This window comes from Eulemur rufifrons, chromosome 30 (genome assembly GCF_041146395.1).
Source record: "Eulemur rufifrons isolate Redbay chromosome 30, OSU_ERuf_1, whole genome shotgun sequence".
NCBI lineage: Eukaryota > Metazoa > Chordata > Mammalia > Primates > Lemuridae > Eulemur > Eulemur rufifrons.
The window spans coordinates 103813342-103830002 of record NC_091012.1 but is presented as its reverse complement, the minus strand read 5'-3'; the positions used below and the strand labels follow the sequence as shown (position 1 = coordinate 103830002).

Genomic DNA, 16661 nt, shown 5'->3' with positions numbered 1-16661 from the left:
CAGCCAACCTGTCCCCATCCTGTATGACTCCTCACCCCCAGGCCTCCCTCTGCCCTGGAGCAAAGAGTACCCATCCCTGAGGAGTTCTGTCCCCCCAAGAGCCCCCACCTCAGGAAACAATTTTAGCCCAGCACAGCAAATTCTGTCCCCAGCCCATGATGTCCTGAATCTTTGGGACTGGCCCCCTGGGGATCACAGTATGTCCCAGTCAAGGGATATACGGTCACACTTTACTGACCCTCAGGGCATGGCCCCTGCCCCCCAGGCTCCTTGAGGGATGGGAACCTGCAGTTCACGAGATACAGGGGTGTGTCCTTGGAGTGGGCTCAGGGAGGAGCAGAGAAGGGCCTTCCTGACTCTACAGAAAAGGCTGCAACTGGGCATCGAGTGGCTCCCCAGGTTTCCCGCAGCCCCAGGAGTCCCTGTTTCCCACTTCCTTTCCGAGTCCCTGCTTCCTGTCCCCTGCTCCTTCTGCATGTTCCCTACTCTCCATCCCTGCTCCTCGCCATTCCCTCTCCATTTGTGACTCCCTTTTACTGTCCCCTATGTAGTGTCACTGTCCCCTGGCCCCCACTGCCCTTCTCTTCTAGGAGCAGAAACTGGCAGAAGCACGTGAAGTGGTGTGGCACCTCCACCACCTCCGGGGGTTCCCTGCCTCCCGCAAAGCCACATACCCTGAATCCCAACCTTGCACCATGTCCGTGCGTGGGGTGACATTTCTCTGAGCACCGGCAAGAAGAACATGAAGCCCCAAACTTGGCTGCCTTCCCTGGCGACCTGATGTCTGCTATTGAACCTTCACACGCAACAGCCTCCTGCCTCGGGCCCAGAATTCTACTTGGCCACAGTGAGCTGGTGGCTGTCCACCTTCCTCAAACTCCTAGACCTTCCCAAGCTCCTCAACAGCCCCCAGCCACTGCCCCAAGCCTCCCGAAGACCATCAGCTGCTAACCGTGCTGAAGTTCTGGTCATGCTGTTTCCTAATGGGGGTGCAGGCGACAGGAACGTGTTCACTTGGTGAAAACTCAATGAGCGGAACATTCATGCTCTGTCCCCTCTTCTGAAGTTGTTATATCTCAATAAAGAAACTCCCTACCCTGTTGACGTCCGCCCTGTGCCCCCTTTAGTTCCTCACTCACTCCTGCCCTCGCTCCTTTGCACAAGTCCCACAGCCCTGCCCCTGCTCACTCTCTCCCCAAAGCCCCCTTTCTTTCTCCACTCCCCAAGGACCATGAATCCTGGGCCCAGAGAAGGCCCTGGGCTTGGACTCCAGCAACCACATCGTGAGCCCTCCGTAAATATCTGCTGCACTATAAGTCACCTGAGTGGAGGTGGCAAGTGTTGGGAGGGGTGACTCCCTATTCCCACGGCAGCCCTCTCCCAGGCCTGCACGAGCAGGTTGATGTGGGCAGACCACCAGGCTGGCGAAGCTGGGGTGAGCAGGGTCTTCCATGTCTGCCCCACACCCAGTGATGACTATTTAGACGCAGTTGAGCTGAGCAGCCCTGAGGGGATTCTAGGCAGCCTGCGACCTGGATGGGAATAGTTGGAGCATCGGTGCCAGAGTCCCGATATGTGTCTCCTGCCACATGACGGAAGCTGGGCAACCTTCCCAACAGGGCTTCACAGTGCTGCCCCGGCAAATCCAAGCCTCACTTTTGCCCCTGTGCCACACAGTGGGGAAGAGGACAAAAGGGGAAAAAGCAGTGGCAAGCTGGCCTGCAGGGAGTCCAAGGCCTCTGCCACCTGCGCCCCCATTACCCACCATTAACTCCACCTTCTTCCTGGCCTCTGAAGTCCTGTTCTGTCCGTCCCAGACAAAAATAGCCTCTACACAGCTACAGAATAGCCAGGAGGTGCAACATTAACTCCAGACATCAGGAATTAATGAGAAAATGTAGTTATTAAATAGTGTGGGCCAGGCACGGTGGCTCACGCCTGTAATCCTAGCACTCTGGGAGGCCGAGGTGGCAGGATCGCTTGAGGTCAGGAGTTCAAGACCAGCCTGAGCAAGAGCGAGACCCTGTCTCTACTAAAAATAGAAAGAAATGATCTGGATAGTTAAAAATATATATAGAAAAAAATTAGCCAGGCATGGTGGCACATGTCTGTAGTCCCAGCTACTCAGGAGGCTGAGGCAGGAGGATCGAGTGAGCACAGGAGTTTGAGGTTGCTGTGAGCTAGGCTGACGCCATGGCACTCTAGCCCGGGCAACAGAGTGAGTGAGACTCTGTCAAAAAAAAAAAAAAAATAGTGTGGCATTGGTACAGGCAGAGAGAAAGTGGCTAATAGAATAGAACTGAAAGTCCAGAAGCTGCCCCCGTGCATCTGTGAAATTTTAGTGTATGACAGAGGTGGCCTACTGGCTCAGTGGGGAGAAAGGGTGACGTATGAGGAAAAAGATGACCTGGATCCCTACCTACCTCACATTGTATGTGAAAATCAATTTCAGACGAATGAAGAATTTAAGTGCCAAAAACAAAGATTTACTATTAATAAAATGTCCCTTTTTGCCCTAGTGACTTGAGTCACTACTTTTATCATATACGAAAATTCCATATGTACATGGATTTATATCTGGACTTTTAATTTTTCTTCCTTTAATCTGTCAGTGTGTCTGTTCATGAGTCAGCATCAGACTGTTTAAATGAGAAAAGCTTCATAATATGCCTGGTGGCAGAGGTGTCAGACTCCCTGCGGTCTGGGAGGGTCAGTCCCATCCCCTCTCTTCACTCTTATTTTTCAGGGTTTTCCAGGGTTTTTCTTGCATGTTTGCTTTTCCATATGAGCTTTACTTATCAACTTGTCCATTTCCAGGTATGAGTTTGTAGATATATTTTGGGTGATCGCATTAAATTTATATATATATTTTTGAGACAGAGTCTCGCTTGTCACCTGGGCTAGAGTGACATGGCATCAGCCTAGCTCACAGAAACCTCAAACTCCTGGGCTCAAGTGATCCTCCTGCCTCAGCCTGGGACTACAGGCATGTGCCACCACTCCTGGCTAACTTTTTTCTATTTTTAGTAGAGATGGGGTCTCGCTCTTGCTTAGGCTGATCTCGAACTCCTGACCTCAAGCGATCCTCCTGCCTTGGCCTCCCAGAGTGCTAGGATTACAGGTGTGAGCCACCTTGTCCAGCCCTAAATTTATAAATTAAAGACCTGAGAAGGTGAACTGACATCTTTAAGCTGTTGATTCATTCTATCCAAGAACAAGGACTGTCTTTCCATTTGCCTAAGTCTACCTTTGTGTCTTTCAGGAGTGTTCTAAACTTTTCTTCATACAAGTTTACACATCCCTCGTTGACTTTATCTCACAGTATTTTATCTGCTTTTGTTGTTTTTGTAAATGATGTTTTCGCTTCCATTATATCTTCTGTCTGGTTATTTGTATATATGAAAACTACTGATTTCTGTATGTTGATTTTATATTTTGCTGTTACTGAATTCTTTTATTGTTTGAATTAGATTTATTATTGGTTCTCTGGGGGAATTTCCAGGTATACTGTCATATCATCTATAAATAGAGATGTTTTTACATCTTCTTTACCCATTCTTACACCTACAATTATTTTTATTTTTTTGAGACAGAGTCTCGCTCTGTTGCCCAGGCTAGAGTGCCATGGTGTCAGCCTAGCTCACAGCAACCTCAAACTCCCGGGCTCCAGCAATCCTTCTGCCTCAGCCTCCCAAGTACCTGGGACTACAGGCATGAGCCACCATCCCTGGCTAATTTTTTCTATATATATTTTTAGCTGTCCAAATCATTTCTTTCTATTTTTTGTAGAGACGGGGTCTCGCTCTTGCTCAGGCTGGTCTCGAACTCCTGACCTCGAGCGATCCTCCCGCCTCGGCCTCCCAGAGTGCTAGGATTACAGGCGTGAGCCACCGTGCCCAGCCTACAATTATTTTTGTTAGTCTAATTGCATTGGTTCAATACCTCCAGTACAATGTTGAAAAGAAGTGCAGATGGTGCACACTTTGCCTTGTTCCTGTTCTTAGTGGCCATGCCTTCAGCGTTGTCCCATTAAGTTAAGATGATAACTTAAGGGTTGAGGTATACAAATTTTTACCATGGTAAGGAGGTATCAACTGATTTCTATTTTTGGATGCCTTTATCAGAATGGGTGTTGAGTTTTGTCAAAGGCTTTCTAAATATCTGGAAATAATCACATCATTTTCTCCTTAGGCTATTAATACATTATATTATATTGATACATTACTTAGAATGAGCCAGTCTTACATTCTCAGAAGGAAATTCATTTGGTCATGCTATACAGTTGTCCCTCAGTATCTCTGGGGGGCTTGGTTCCAGGACCTCCTACGGATACCAAACTCCCCAGACGCTTAAGTCCCTGATAAGAAACAGTGTAGTATTTGCATATAACCTACACACAGCCTCCTGTATACTTTAAATCACCTCTAGATTAGTTATAATACCTAATCCAATGTTCTGTGCATGTTTGGTACAGACATAATATTTTTCCCAATTTTTTTTTTTTTTTTTGGAGACAAGGTCTTGCTCCGTTGTCCAGGCTAGAGTGCCGTGGCATCAGCCTAGCTCGCAGCAACCTCAAACTCCTGGGCTCAAGCGATTCTCCTGCCTCAGCCTCCTGAGTAGCTGGGACTACAGGTGAGCATCACCATGCCTGGCTTTAAATTTTTTTTTTTTTTTGTGGAGACAGGGTCTCACTACTGTTGCCGGTCTCGGACTCCTGGCCTCAAGTGATCCTCTTGCCTCGGCCTCCCAAAGTGCTGGGATTACAGACGTTAGCCACTGTGTCCAGCCTGTTTTTGTGCTATTAATGTTATAATTGCTTAAGAAAAAATAATGGGGAAGTTTCTCTTCATTTTCTATTCTCTGGAATAATTCATGTGGCATTGGGATTAACTGGTCTCTAACAGTTCAGTAGAATTCCCCTGTGAAATCATCTGGGCCTCATCCTTTTTTAGGGGATAGTTCCTTAATAACATTCTCTTTCTTTTATGGAAATTGGGCTGTGAAGTTCTAATGGGGTAAATTTTGGTAAACTGTGTTTCTCTAGGAAATTATGCATTTTCATCTAGGTTTTCAATTTTATCTGTGTCTTTTTATATTTTGACATTTAGAACAATGCTAATGTCTTACATTAACAAATATAAATCACCATGGATAGAGAAAAAACTAAAATTTAGTACTAAGAGAAACAAACTGTATCTGAAATAAAATGAATAACATAACCATGCTGAATGAGAAATAAAGTGAACTAAACCAAGTAACTTGTGAATCCAGCACTTTGACTGCATGCCCTCAGTCTAAAGACATAAAAAGGACAAACAAATCTCAAGCTTTAGCTTAGTGGGTTTGTTTTCTCCAGTGGTATAGGTGTTGCCATTCTAAAAATCTTTCTGTGTATTGTAGGATTGAGCAAATGACTGAATACATCGATGGTGGTGGAGGTTAGGGTTCTCGCTGTTAGCAAAGGGAAATATGAATATCGAATGGGGAAGGCTAGAATGAACTCTGCAATGTGTTCGATTAGAACTGAAGGTATTGATATGAACACATTATATAGATATAAAAGTATATACATGAAATTATATATATATACACACATACATATATGACATTACATATATATACACATTGTGACGCCCCAGGAGGGGGTTGTGGACACTGATTTATAGCCAGCTGGTCAAAAGCACAAGTAAAACAACCTGCAGCTTGCAACTGGCATTGGAAGGATGGCTTAGTCTTGTGGATCTGCATCCTTAACCTGTGTGATCTGACACTACCTCCAGGTAGATTATGTCAGAATTGAACTGAATTAGAGGACAACCTATATATGTGTGTGTGAGAGAAGTGAGAGAGAGAGAGAGAGAGAGAGAGAAGTGAAATTTCCTAGCTCTGTACAATGAGAAGGCCTAGAAGCAAGGATATTCCAGTAGCTATGAGTACATCTAGCTCCCAGATGTTGGCTTAAAATACTGTTAGTTAGGGCTGGAGCTGGGAAAGAGCAAGCTGTGTCTGGAGGTAACATCAGCAGAAACCTCAGAGTAAGAGCCTAGGAACATCCTTTCCTTCATAAAAGCAGTGAGAACACTGGCAAAAATTGTCTTAACCAACTTTGTCAAAACTCTGGAAATTGACCAAAGTTTACAATTCAGGAAGCATTTACTCAAGAAAAATGGCTGAATCTTGGGAAGAATAGTAAGCTTTGTGGCATTTGAGTTTTCCCTGTACCCACCCCCTTCTCCCCACCTCTGCAAGAGCCTTGAAAACCAACAGCTCTGCAATCCCAGTGAAAACCAGCAGCCTTGCAACCACTGGAGGAGGCAGAACGGGGTTGGAGTTCCTCCAAAACTCCATTCCCAAAGAACTATCTTTATCTGACCTGTGTGGCATTTTTTCTGGAAAATCCCCACAGGACTCATCTCAAACAAACAGCTTTCTCTGGGGGGTGCCTTTCAGAAACAACAAGCAACAATTATTTAACATAGCAGCTGCCTGAGGCAGCGACAATGTGAAGGCTAAAGTAACTCCATCTTAGACGCTAATCTGCTATGTTGACTTCTGGATAACTCCCGGATCCAGGAATTCCCCTAAGATTGCCACTTTATCTGCTTTTCCTTGTGTAAGGGCACATGTTTATCGTAACTCCTGCCTGTAGGTCAAAACAACCTTGATGTTATCACACAAATTACAGGCTATGACATACATAAATCTGGGCTTCCTCAGGGACAGTGTTTGCTTTTTTCCCTGTGTTTGGGCCACACTTTTTGTTTCTTTGCATCTTTCATAAATTTCTGTTGAAAACTGAACATTTTGATAATATAATGTGGCAACTCTAGAAATCAGACTCTTCCACCTCCCCAGGGTTTGTTTTTGTTGCTCTTTGTTTGTTTTAATTCTTGTCTTTTCCTGAGGTTGACTTTAATTGTCCTGTACCTTCCCTATATAGAGAGCATGTATGCCCTTTTCCTATAGTATCTAAGCCCTGGGTCTCTGCGTTAACAGTGCAAAGATCTAGCTGTCTTGTTGCTGCCCAAGACCACGCATCTGTCCACAAGTTCCCCAATAAATCACCCTCCACTGACAAACTGGATTTGTCTGCCTCGTTCTTTGGTTTCTCAGCAACTTCTGTGTCTGGGGGTCACTTTGCATACATGGCCCTTTCATAAAACAAATAACAGTTAGGACAAATAACAAACTGAGCAAAAAACTTAAAATGAAAATCTAGGTAATGAGATGTCAATAGGAGCCTTGAAAAGCTCTGACATATTCATAGGAATCTAGAAAGCCACAAATATGCATGGGCTGTGTGCATGGCTAAGATCTCTGGCTGACCTTGAAGCTCTGCACAAGCAGGAAGTGAAGGCTAAGGCCAAGTTGTAAACAGTCTGCCTGAGAGTTAAAGGTGCACTCCAACATGTACACACAGCCCATCAGCAAAGCCTGCAAGACCTACTGGCTCCAGGTGTTTAAAGAAATATCTGTCCAATCATCAGCTGATCACTAAGCTAATAGAGCAGAAACTTCAGTAGCCACACATGACAAAGAGTACAGACTTTACAGAATTAGTTCAAGAAAGTCACTAAAAAACAAACAAAAAGCAACAAAAACAAACCCCGGAGAGGGGGAAGGATCTGATTTCTAGAGTTGCCACATTATATTATCAAAATGTTCAGTTTTCAACAAAAATTTATGAGAGATGCAAAGAAACAAAAAGTGCGGCCCCAAAACAAAGAAAAAAGCAAACACTGTCCCCAAGGAAGCCCAGATTTTGCACTTAATAGACAAAGATTATAAATCAGTGATTTTTAATATTTTCAAAGAACTAAAGGAAATCATGTCTAAAGAACTAAAGGAAAGCATGAAATGTTGTCCTAATAAACAGAGACTATAAATAACGAGAAATTATGTTAAAAAGAAATTCTGGAGATAAAAGCATCATAACTGAAATAAAAAATTCACTATAGGGGTTGCAATAGTAGCTTTGAGCTGGCAGAATAAAGAATCAGTGAATTTTGGCCGGGCATGGCAGCTCAAGCCTGTAATCCTGGCACTCTGGGAGGCCAAGGCAAGAGGACTGCTTGAGGTCAGGAGTTCAAGACCAGTCTGAACAAGAGCGAGACCCCATCTCTACTAAAAATAGAAAAAATTAGCCAGGCAACTAAAAATAGAAACAAAAAATTAGGCAGACATTGTGGTGAGCACCTGTAGTCCCAGCTACTCGGGAGGCTGAGGCAGCAGGATTGCTGGAGCCCAGGAGTCTGAGGTTGCTGTGAGCTAGGCTGACGCCACGGCACTCACTCTAGCCCGGGCAACAGAGTGAGACTTTGTCTCAAAAAAATAAAAATAAATAAATAAATAAATAGAAGAAATGGAATATCTGCATAGACCTGTAACAAGTAAAGAGATTGAATTAGGAATAAAAAAATAAACCCTTATGAAGAAATTCCCAGGACCAGATGTCCTCACTGGTGAATTCATGTTCAAAAGATTTAACACCAATGTTTAAAAAGATTTAACACCAATCTTCACAAAATTTTCCCAAAAATAGATGAGGAAGAAACATTGTCCAACTCATTCTATGAGGCCAGTATTACCCTGATACCCAAACCAAACAAAGACATCATAAGAAAAGAAAACTATGTACCAATGTCCCTTATGAATACAGATACAAGAATCCTCAAAAAAATACTAACAAACCAAATCCCACAACATATAAAAAGGATTTACACCATGACCAAGCAAAATTTAGCCCAAGAATGCAAGTGGCACTGAGTGTAGTTGCTCATGCCTGTACTCCTAGCACTTTGGGAGGCTGAAGCAGGAGGATTGCTTCAGGTCAGGAGTTCGAGACCAGCCTGAGCAAAATCAAGAGCCTGTCTCTACAAAAAAATAAAAAAATTAGCCAGGGGTACTGGCACATGCCTGTAGCCCCAGCTACTTGGGAGGCTGAGGCAGGAGGATAGCTTGAACCTAGGAGTTTGAGGTTGCAGGGAGCTACAATGATGCCACTGCACTGTAGCCTAGGTGACCGAGCAAAACCCTGTCTCAAAAAAAAAAAGAATGCAAGTGTCGACACCTAGATGTATCATAAACAAACTTATGAACTTATCAACTTGCATAAAACCCAATTAATGTAATACACCATATTCATAGTATAAAGCACAAAACCCACATGATCATGTCAATAAACACAAAAGCAGCATTTGACAACATCTAACATCCTTTCATGATAAAAACACTCAACCACCTAGGAATAGAAGGAGAACTTCATCAACACTTAGGTAGCAGTTAATACATGTGAGATGCAGCGTTCTAACCACTTTACATTTATTAAGTAATCTCATTGTTACACCAGCTCTCTGGAAGTATGTACAGTGTTTAGTCACTTTTCCTATGTTAGGCAGCTAATAAATTGTGGGGCTAGGATTCCTATACAGAAATTCTGGCTATGGAGTCCATGCTCTTATTCACATTCTGCTCTACTGTCTCTCAAAGAATGTGGAATAATAATAATGATAAACAAATTGGGTTTGGCCAGATGCAGTGGCTCACGCCTGTAATCCTAGCACTCTGGGAGGCCGAGGTGGGAGGATCGCTCAAGGTCAGGAGTTTGAGACCAGCCTGAGCAAGAGCGAGACCCCGTTTCTACTAAAAAATAGAAAGAAATTAACTGGACAACTAAAAATATATAGAAAAAACATTAGCCAGGCATGGTGGCGCATGCCTGTAGTCCCAGCGACTCGGGAGGCTGAGGCAGGAGGATTGCTTGAGCCCAAGAGTTTGAGGTTGCTGTGAGCTAGGCTGATGCCACGGCACTCTAGCCGGGGCAACAGAGTGAGACTCTGTCTCAAAAACAAAAAACAAAAACCAAAAAAAACCAAATTGAGTTCCCTTAGAACTAATGATTCAATTTTTATCTGTAAGTAAACTTAATTCATACTACTGTTAACATATCAGTGACCATAATTTGTAATACTGGTAAGAGTTTGTAATATTAATATCACTGTTTATTTAATGAAGTTGGTAATGTTGGGTCAGTATTGATAATTAATTATAATTTTAGTTATAAAATTGGTGCTTATTTGCATAAATAATTTGTCACGTTAGTAAAAATTTGCAAAATTGGTTGTAAGATTTGATGGCATTAACAACAATGATTCAATTTCTATTTGTAACTAAAATCTGATTAATAACTGTACTACTCATAATTTATATTAATAATCTTAATTTGTATAATTGGTAATAATTTATATCTGTAACAATATTTTATACTGTTTGTACTAATAGTTTAATTTCTTTTAGTAATTATAACAATTCACAACATAGGTACTAATTATACTGATAAACTTAATTTGTAACACTGGTAATCAATTGTAATATTAGTTGTTACATTTGATGATATTAGTAATAGTTCGATTTCTATTATTAAGTATACTATAATTCAAAACAGGCATTTATAATTTATATTAGACCATAATTTGTAATGTCAATAATCATTTGTAATAATATCTATAATCTTTCATGATACTAGTAATAATTATTTGATTTCTATTAGGAACTATAATTTAATTCATAACAGGTATTCATAATTTACATCAGTAATAATGATTGCAGTATTGGTGACAATTTGTAATATTAGTGGTTATATTTTATGATACAGTAACTAACAATTTAATTTCCATTTGTAAACAATTTATAACACTTCTGATAATTTTTATTGGTAATCCTAATTTGAAATACAGGTAAGATTTCTTTTTTTTTTGTTTGTTTGGTTTTTTTTTTTGAGACAGAGTCTCACTCTTTTGCCCAGGCTAGAGTGAGTGCCATGGCGTCAGCCTAGCTCACAGCAACCTCAAACTCCTGAGCTCAAGGGATCCTCCTGTCTCAGCCTCCCGAGTAGCTGGGACTACAGGCATGTGCCACCATGCCCGGCTAATTTTTTCTATATATATTTTTAGCTGTCCATATAATTTCTTTCTATTTTTAGTAGAGATGGGGTCTCGCTCTTGCTCAGGCTGGTCTCGAACTCCTGAGCTCAAACGATCCGCCCACCTCGGCCTCCCAGAGTGCTAGGATTACAGGTGTGAGCCACCGCGCCCGGCCAAGATTTCTTTTTTGAATACATTTTTTTATTTTCTTTTTTTTTTTGAGACAGGGTCTTGATCTGTTGCCCAGGCTAGAGTGCAGTGGTGTGATCATAGCTCACTGCAGCCTCAAACTCCTGGGCTCAAGCGATCCTCCTGCCTCAGCTTCCGAGTAGCTGGGACTACAGGTGTATGCCACCATGCCTGCCTAGAAATATGGGTAAAATTACTATCAGGAGGAATATTTGATACTCTTAGTAACAATGATTTGATTTATTCTATAGGTAATACAATCTGATTCATTTCATTAATTCTGTTAATTTAGAAATTGATTTTTAATGCTGGAAAAAATATATAATATGAGCAACAGGATCTGATAAATATTGGGATTGATGATTTAATTTACACTTGTCACTGTAAGGAAATTCATGGTATTAACAGACCCTATCACAAAACAATTTTATGCCTCCACATTCGCACAGTGGCTGCACTCTCCAGTATCGTACCGTTGGTAACACACACATTGGTAATGTTATTGCAGTACTTACAACTCTTTTCCCTCCTTCCCACTCTATTTCCTCCGAACTCACCATTTCTTTGTGATTGGGGTAGAAGGTCTGATCGATTAGAGGGAATTCCTCTGTCCCCAGCTTCTTGTGCAGTCGAACCATCTGGGCAAACTATGAGAACCAGGAGAGACAGGCCCGTGAGTCCTTCACCTGGAAGGACTCTAAGCATCTGGACGTCCTCACTTCCCCCAAATCAGAGCGCTTTCAGGCTCCCACATGCATGCACAAGCTATTCCCTCTGCCAGTGGCACCCTTTCTGTCACTTACCACCCAGGGCTTGTCACAGAAGTTGTAGACAGAATGTAAGGAGTTAACACTGGGGATTCCAGCATATTGCAGCCCGATGACCAAACTGCGGTAGTCTCCATTGCGTGCCATGCTGAAGGCATGCTGGCGGATCAGCACGAAGTCTGGCTTCAGAGACCTGGGGTGGCAGGGGTAGGAGTGTTGAAGGTCCCTTCCCCCGGGCAAGAAGCTCCCCACTACCCTTGGAGCAAAGATCAAGTTTCTAAATATTCACAGCTCCTAGAAATTGCAGAATGGTTTCTTAACCTCTGTGCACACATCAAGCTGTTCTCTCTGCCTCATGCACCCCTTCTACCCTTTCCCCACCTGGTCACCCCCTTTAAGCCTTTCCTACCTGCTCCCCTCCTCACCACGGTCAGCCTGCATCTTACCCACTCAGCTCTGACAGCTCCCTGGTCACAATCTCTCAGACTACCAGCTGTCTCCAAAGTGTGCTGCTCAGAATAAATTCTAACCTCAGGGCCTCTACAAGGGCTGTTCTTTCATCCCAACACATCCCACCCCCTGCTATATGTCTGCATGGATCACTCCTTCACCTCCTTCAGGTCTCTCCTCAAATGTCCCTCATGCTACTGGGCCACCCTATCCAAACTGAAGACCCCACCACCATCCAACAATCCCTACATCAGCTTTACCACTATATTTTTCTTAGCTCTTTTGCATTTTTAAACTTATTTGTTTATTGTGTGTATCTCACAGTAGAAGGTAAGCTTCATAAAGCCAAGGTTTTCTTGTCTTTCAGACAAGCTCCTGGCACAGAGTGGGTGCTCAATAAATATTTCTTGGATGGAAAGCGCTGAAAGCAGCACCTGGCATGCAGTTAGATGCTTAACAAATGTTTGTTTAATTAATAATTGAAAAGTTTGGCTTGTGGTCTGCTGGGGTCCTTGGCTCTTCTTCAGAAAAGCTACCTCTCCATATTCTGCATTTAAGTTCTTGCTCACAGAAGGATGGGTGGGGAGGTGGGGACTTTCCGCCAGCTCTCAGGGAGTCCTCATGCCTCTCCCACAACACCTGGGTACTCTTTTCACACTCACCGCATGACCTTCACCCCATTCCGAAGAACTTCCATGTCCACAGAGAATCCACCATTGGCGTGAGCCACGAGGTTGAGATCAGAGAATTCAGCCTGGGAAGGAGAGAAAATTGGTGATTCACCCACATCAACAAAAAGGATCACTCAGTTTGCAGTCTGGACAGTTGGCTTCTGGGTCCACCTGCCCCAACTTACTTGTTCTACTTTAATGTCAATTTCTCCATGGATCTTTTTCCCTTTGAAGTATTTTGCCCTGGAGAGGAAAAACAGAGCACATATGTTAATGCTCAAGTATCAGAATGGAAGACAAAACCCAGGCCAGTCCCTTGACCTCTTTGCCCCTTTGGTGCTACTAGAGAAACTGTAAAGTGCTTCAGAATTGTTGCAATACTTGGAAAAAATCAGCAGTGCTTTGTGAACAATAAAGTCTGTTGTAATCCTCATGGAGGTGCATAACTGTTATAGGACATTGCAAACCATAAAATGTCCTTGAACCACAGAGAGCAGGCATTTCCCAAAGTATAGTTTGCTCCTCACACTGCTGTTGTAAATGTTTTTGAAAAGCTTTGCAAAACGAGTAGTGCTATGTAAATTAGAACATACTTTGAAATTGCAAGGAGGTCCGTAAGTGGCAAAGAACCTTGGAAAATACGTGTCTATGAGGTGTGCCTGTGTCTGTCTCAGTGCTTGTGTCTGTTTGTGTGGCCTGAAGCATCTCTCTGCTCTTTGGCCCTTCCCCAAGGAGGAGCACATTCATCACCACGCGTGGTTGAGAGCTGTGAGGGACATAGCCGAGGGTGGGCGGCTGCATCCTAAAAGGAGGAGCGGATTGAGGGGTGCAGGCTGGGGAGGCTCTAAAGAAGCCAGAGTCGCTCGCAATGATGGGGGGTGGGGAGGAGTGCAGCTGAGGATGAGGGGAAGCCACAAGAGGGAAGAGGAGTAGGAGCAGCAGTAGGCACATCACGAATTGCTCACGAACTGCTCACGAACTGCTATGTCATTGTCCCCAGGCTCATCTCCAACTGGGCTTGGTTTCTGGTGACCTCCTCCTCCAGGCCCGGGATTTCTACTTGACAGGCTTCTCCACAGATGGAATCTCAGCCCCAGTCATGTTTCTCATGGAAGGGGGATGAGGGGATGAGACACTCCCAGTGTCACTGGTCACTGACATGCACACAACTCGGGGGCTCTGACACATCCACACCACGCAAAGGGTGACTTGACTGACATATGCAAGAGACCCCAAGTTCAGCTATTTCCTTTTCCTCTCTGTCTCTGTCTGTCTGTCTGTCTCTCTCTATCTCTCTCTCTCTCTCTCTCTCACACACACACACACACACACATACCCCATCACTGACACTGTCCCCTCACAAGTGTCAGAAGAGAATCTCTCACTGATCTGTACATTTTTCATCTATAAACTGATTTGTGAGGATGATAAGTGTGTATCACTGTTTTTAAAATTTTTCTGCCCATAAGTGTAGTAGATACTGTGGTGTTCTGCTCAGGCCTCCTCTTCAGGGTCAAGGTACCTTGAATATCAGCTGTTGACAGCTCATGGTTGTCCCCCCAGTGAGAACTGTCATCTGTCACAGGGAACTGCCTTGGCCGAGGTCACACCCACTTTATGAGGGCAGCCTGTGGCTTATATCTGGTCTCTGAGGGGGCAGAAAGGCCTGCTCGCCTCAATCCTGGCCGGCTCTGAAGGACCATCTCAGTTCCAGAGATCCCCCGAGAATCAGCTGAGGCCTCTGATGCAACCACATGGTGGACCAGCCTCTCCCTCCGCTCACCCCTACCCTCCTCACAGGCGCTGAGCCCAAAGGCATCCCCAATACTCCTCCTGCATGCAAATCTCTGCCTCAAAGTCTGTTTCCAGGGAACCCAACCTGAAACAGTGGGCCCCAGAAGTCAGCCTACAAAGACGCTAATGCAGTTCTGGAGCTGGGTCACCCAGTAGCCAGATGGCAGTGAGGATCCTCCAGTGGTGAGAGGTGGGGCACAGACAACTCCTGATGTACGGGAGCAATGCAAAGGGCTCTGCGGCAGGCCCAGGCTGTGGTGCAAGCAGGATGCCACTTGGGCCATATATATGAGCTGGCAGATCCTATGACATTAGAGGTGTCAGCAATGGGAAAAGATGCTGTGTGCAGCTTCTCCTCTCCCATGGGAGAGTACAGCGCAGGCCCCTGAGGTTTGGGAGCAGCAGTGCCTTTTCCTGATGGTGGCTGCGATGGGTTTCTGGTGGAAGGGAAGGTACTGGCTGATGAAATGTCCCTGGCACATTGTGAGGGAATGTGTGAGGGATCAGGTGTGAGGGAAATGGTAACCAGACTTGGGTGACTAGTCCCTAAATGCCATTGAGTAGCTGAAGAAAGATCTGACACACTCAGGGTGAATGATCATCAATTCAAGGCAAACTGTGAAAGGCAGAGGAGCTCCCCGGCTGCATTTAAGAAAACTCTGATCTGTAGCCAGAGGGCAGACAGCAAGGAGGACCAGGCTCAGGATGAATTGTAAGTGCGGTGGAGCTTCAGAGAACGTTGAATTCTCAGGCCCAGCACGTCTCCTGTGCCATGCTCAGGGCCCTAATAGGACAGGAGTGGAACCCTGCGGCTTGGGATGGGGATATCTGGACAGATGCAGTTAAACACCTTGAACTTACAGACTCACCTGAACCCACTGGGGCTGCAGAAGTAGACCACTCTCCCTTGTTAGAAGAATATCGACTTTCTCTCTGCTTGAAGATACAGCAGAGGCCTCGAATGAAGCAGGTGCCTTATAAGACGATGCCTGCCCCTCTCAGAATCTATGCCTACCTCCCCTCCTGGAAACCAGACCAGAAATTCGGGCCAAATCCCAGAGCAACCTTACTGGAGAGAGTCTAGGTTTGCAAAGGAAGGAGAGAAATGGTAGGTAGAAGCTGAAGAATCTGGCTAATCTGTATCTGCAGGAGCTGGGGAAGTACTCATGGGACTGGATCCTGAGGACAACGGTTCACGGGAGTGGAACAGGAGGCTGGAGCACTCTTCCAGGATGCAGAAATTAAAAGCCTGAAAAGGATCGTAGGAGATGTTACTAACATACTGCTAGCATGACTCTTGGAAGCTTGGAGAAAACAACGGCCCACACCAAGTGAAGCAGAAATGCCAGAACTTCCACGGCAGACAGTGGAAGGAAAGATCAAAGGGCTCAAAGCAGACATGTTAAAATAGATATACTACTTAAGTCTGAAAAACTCACCAGCTGCCTATGTTCCATGAGAGAGTGCACAGGATACACCCAACTTATGAAATCAATAAGAAATCTGCAGGTGACAGTGACACCAGCCATGTTGAGAAGCACGGTAGCAGAAAGGTAATAAATGAAATCCTGGCCCAGGTCCCGCTCACAGTATGTCCACTGGGTTCAGAGACCCATCCAGTGGTCACTTCCCCAGTTCGCAAATGCATAATTGGAGAGACATACTTGGTAGTTGTTAGAACCCCTGCGTGGCTTCCTTAGCCTGTGGGATAAGAGCCATTGTAGTAGGGAAGTCCAAATGGAAGTGTCTGAAACGGCATTCACCCCTGTGCTCCAATTCAAACAGTAAATCAAAACCAATATCGTGTGCATCCTAGGAGGAATGGTGGCAGGATCTATAGGATGCAGGGGTGTGGGGCCCACTTT

General features: G+C 44.5%; 1 protein-coding gene across 2 annotated transcripts in view; it reads right to left on the bottom strand.

The window, feature by feature from the left end:
• SYN1 (synapsin I) overlaps positions 1–16661 on the bottom strand; it is a 41999-nt gene that overhangs the window by 17268 nt on the left and 8070 nt on the right. For both annotated transcript variants that reach the window (XM_069464393.1, XM_069464394.1), the window contains exons 2-5: positions 13188–13245; positions 12994–13085; positions 11918–12074; positions 11672–11761 (exon numbers count right to left, since the gene is read on the bottom strand). In XM_069464393.1, coding sequence (XP_069320494.1) covers positions 11672–11761; positions 11918–12074; positions 12994–13085; positions 13188–13245 — 397 coding nt within the window. The remainder of the gene's footprint in view (positions 1–11671; positions 11762–11917; positions 12075–12993; positions 13086–13187; positions 13246–16661) is intronic.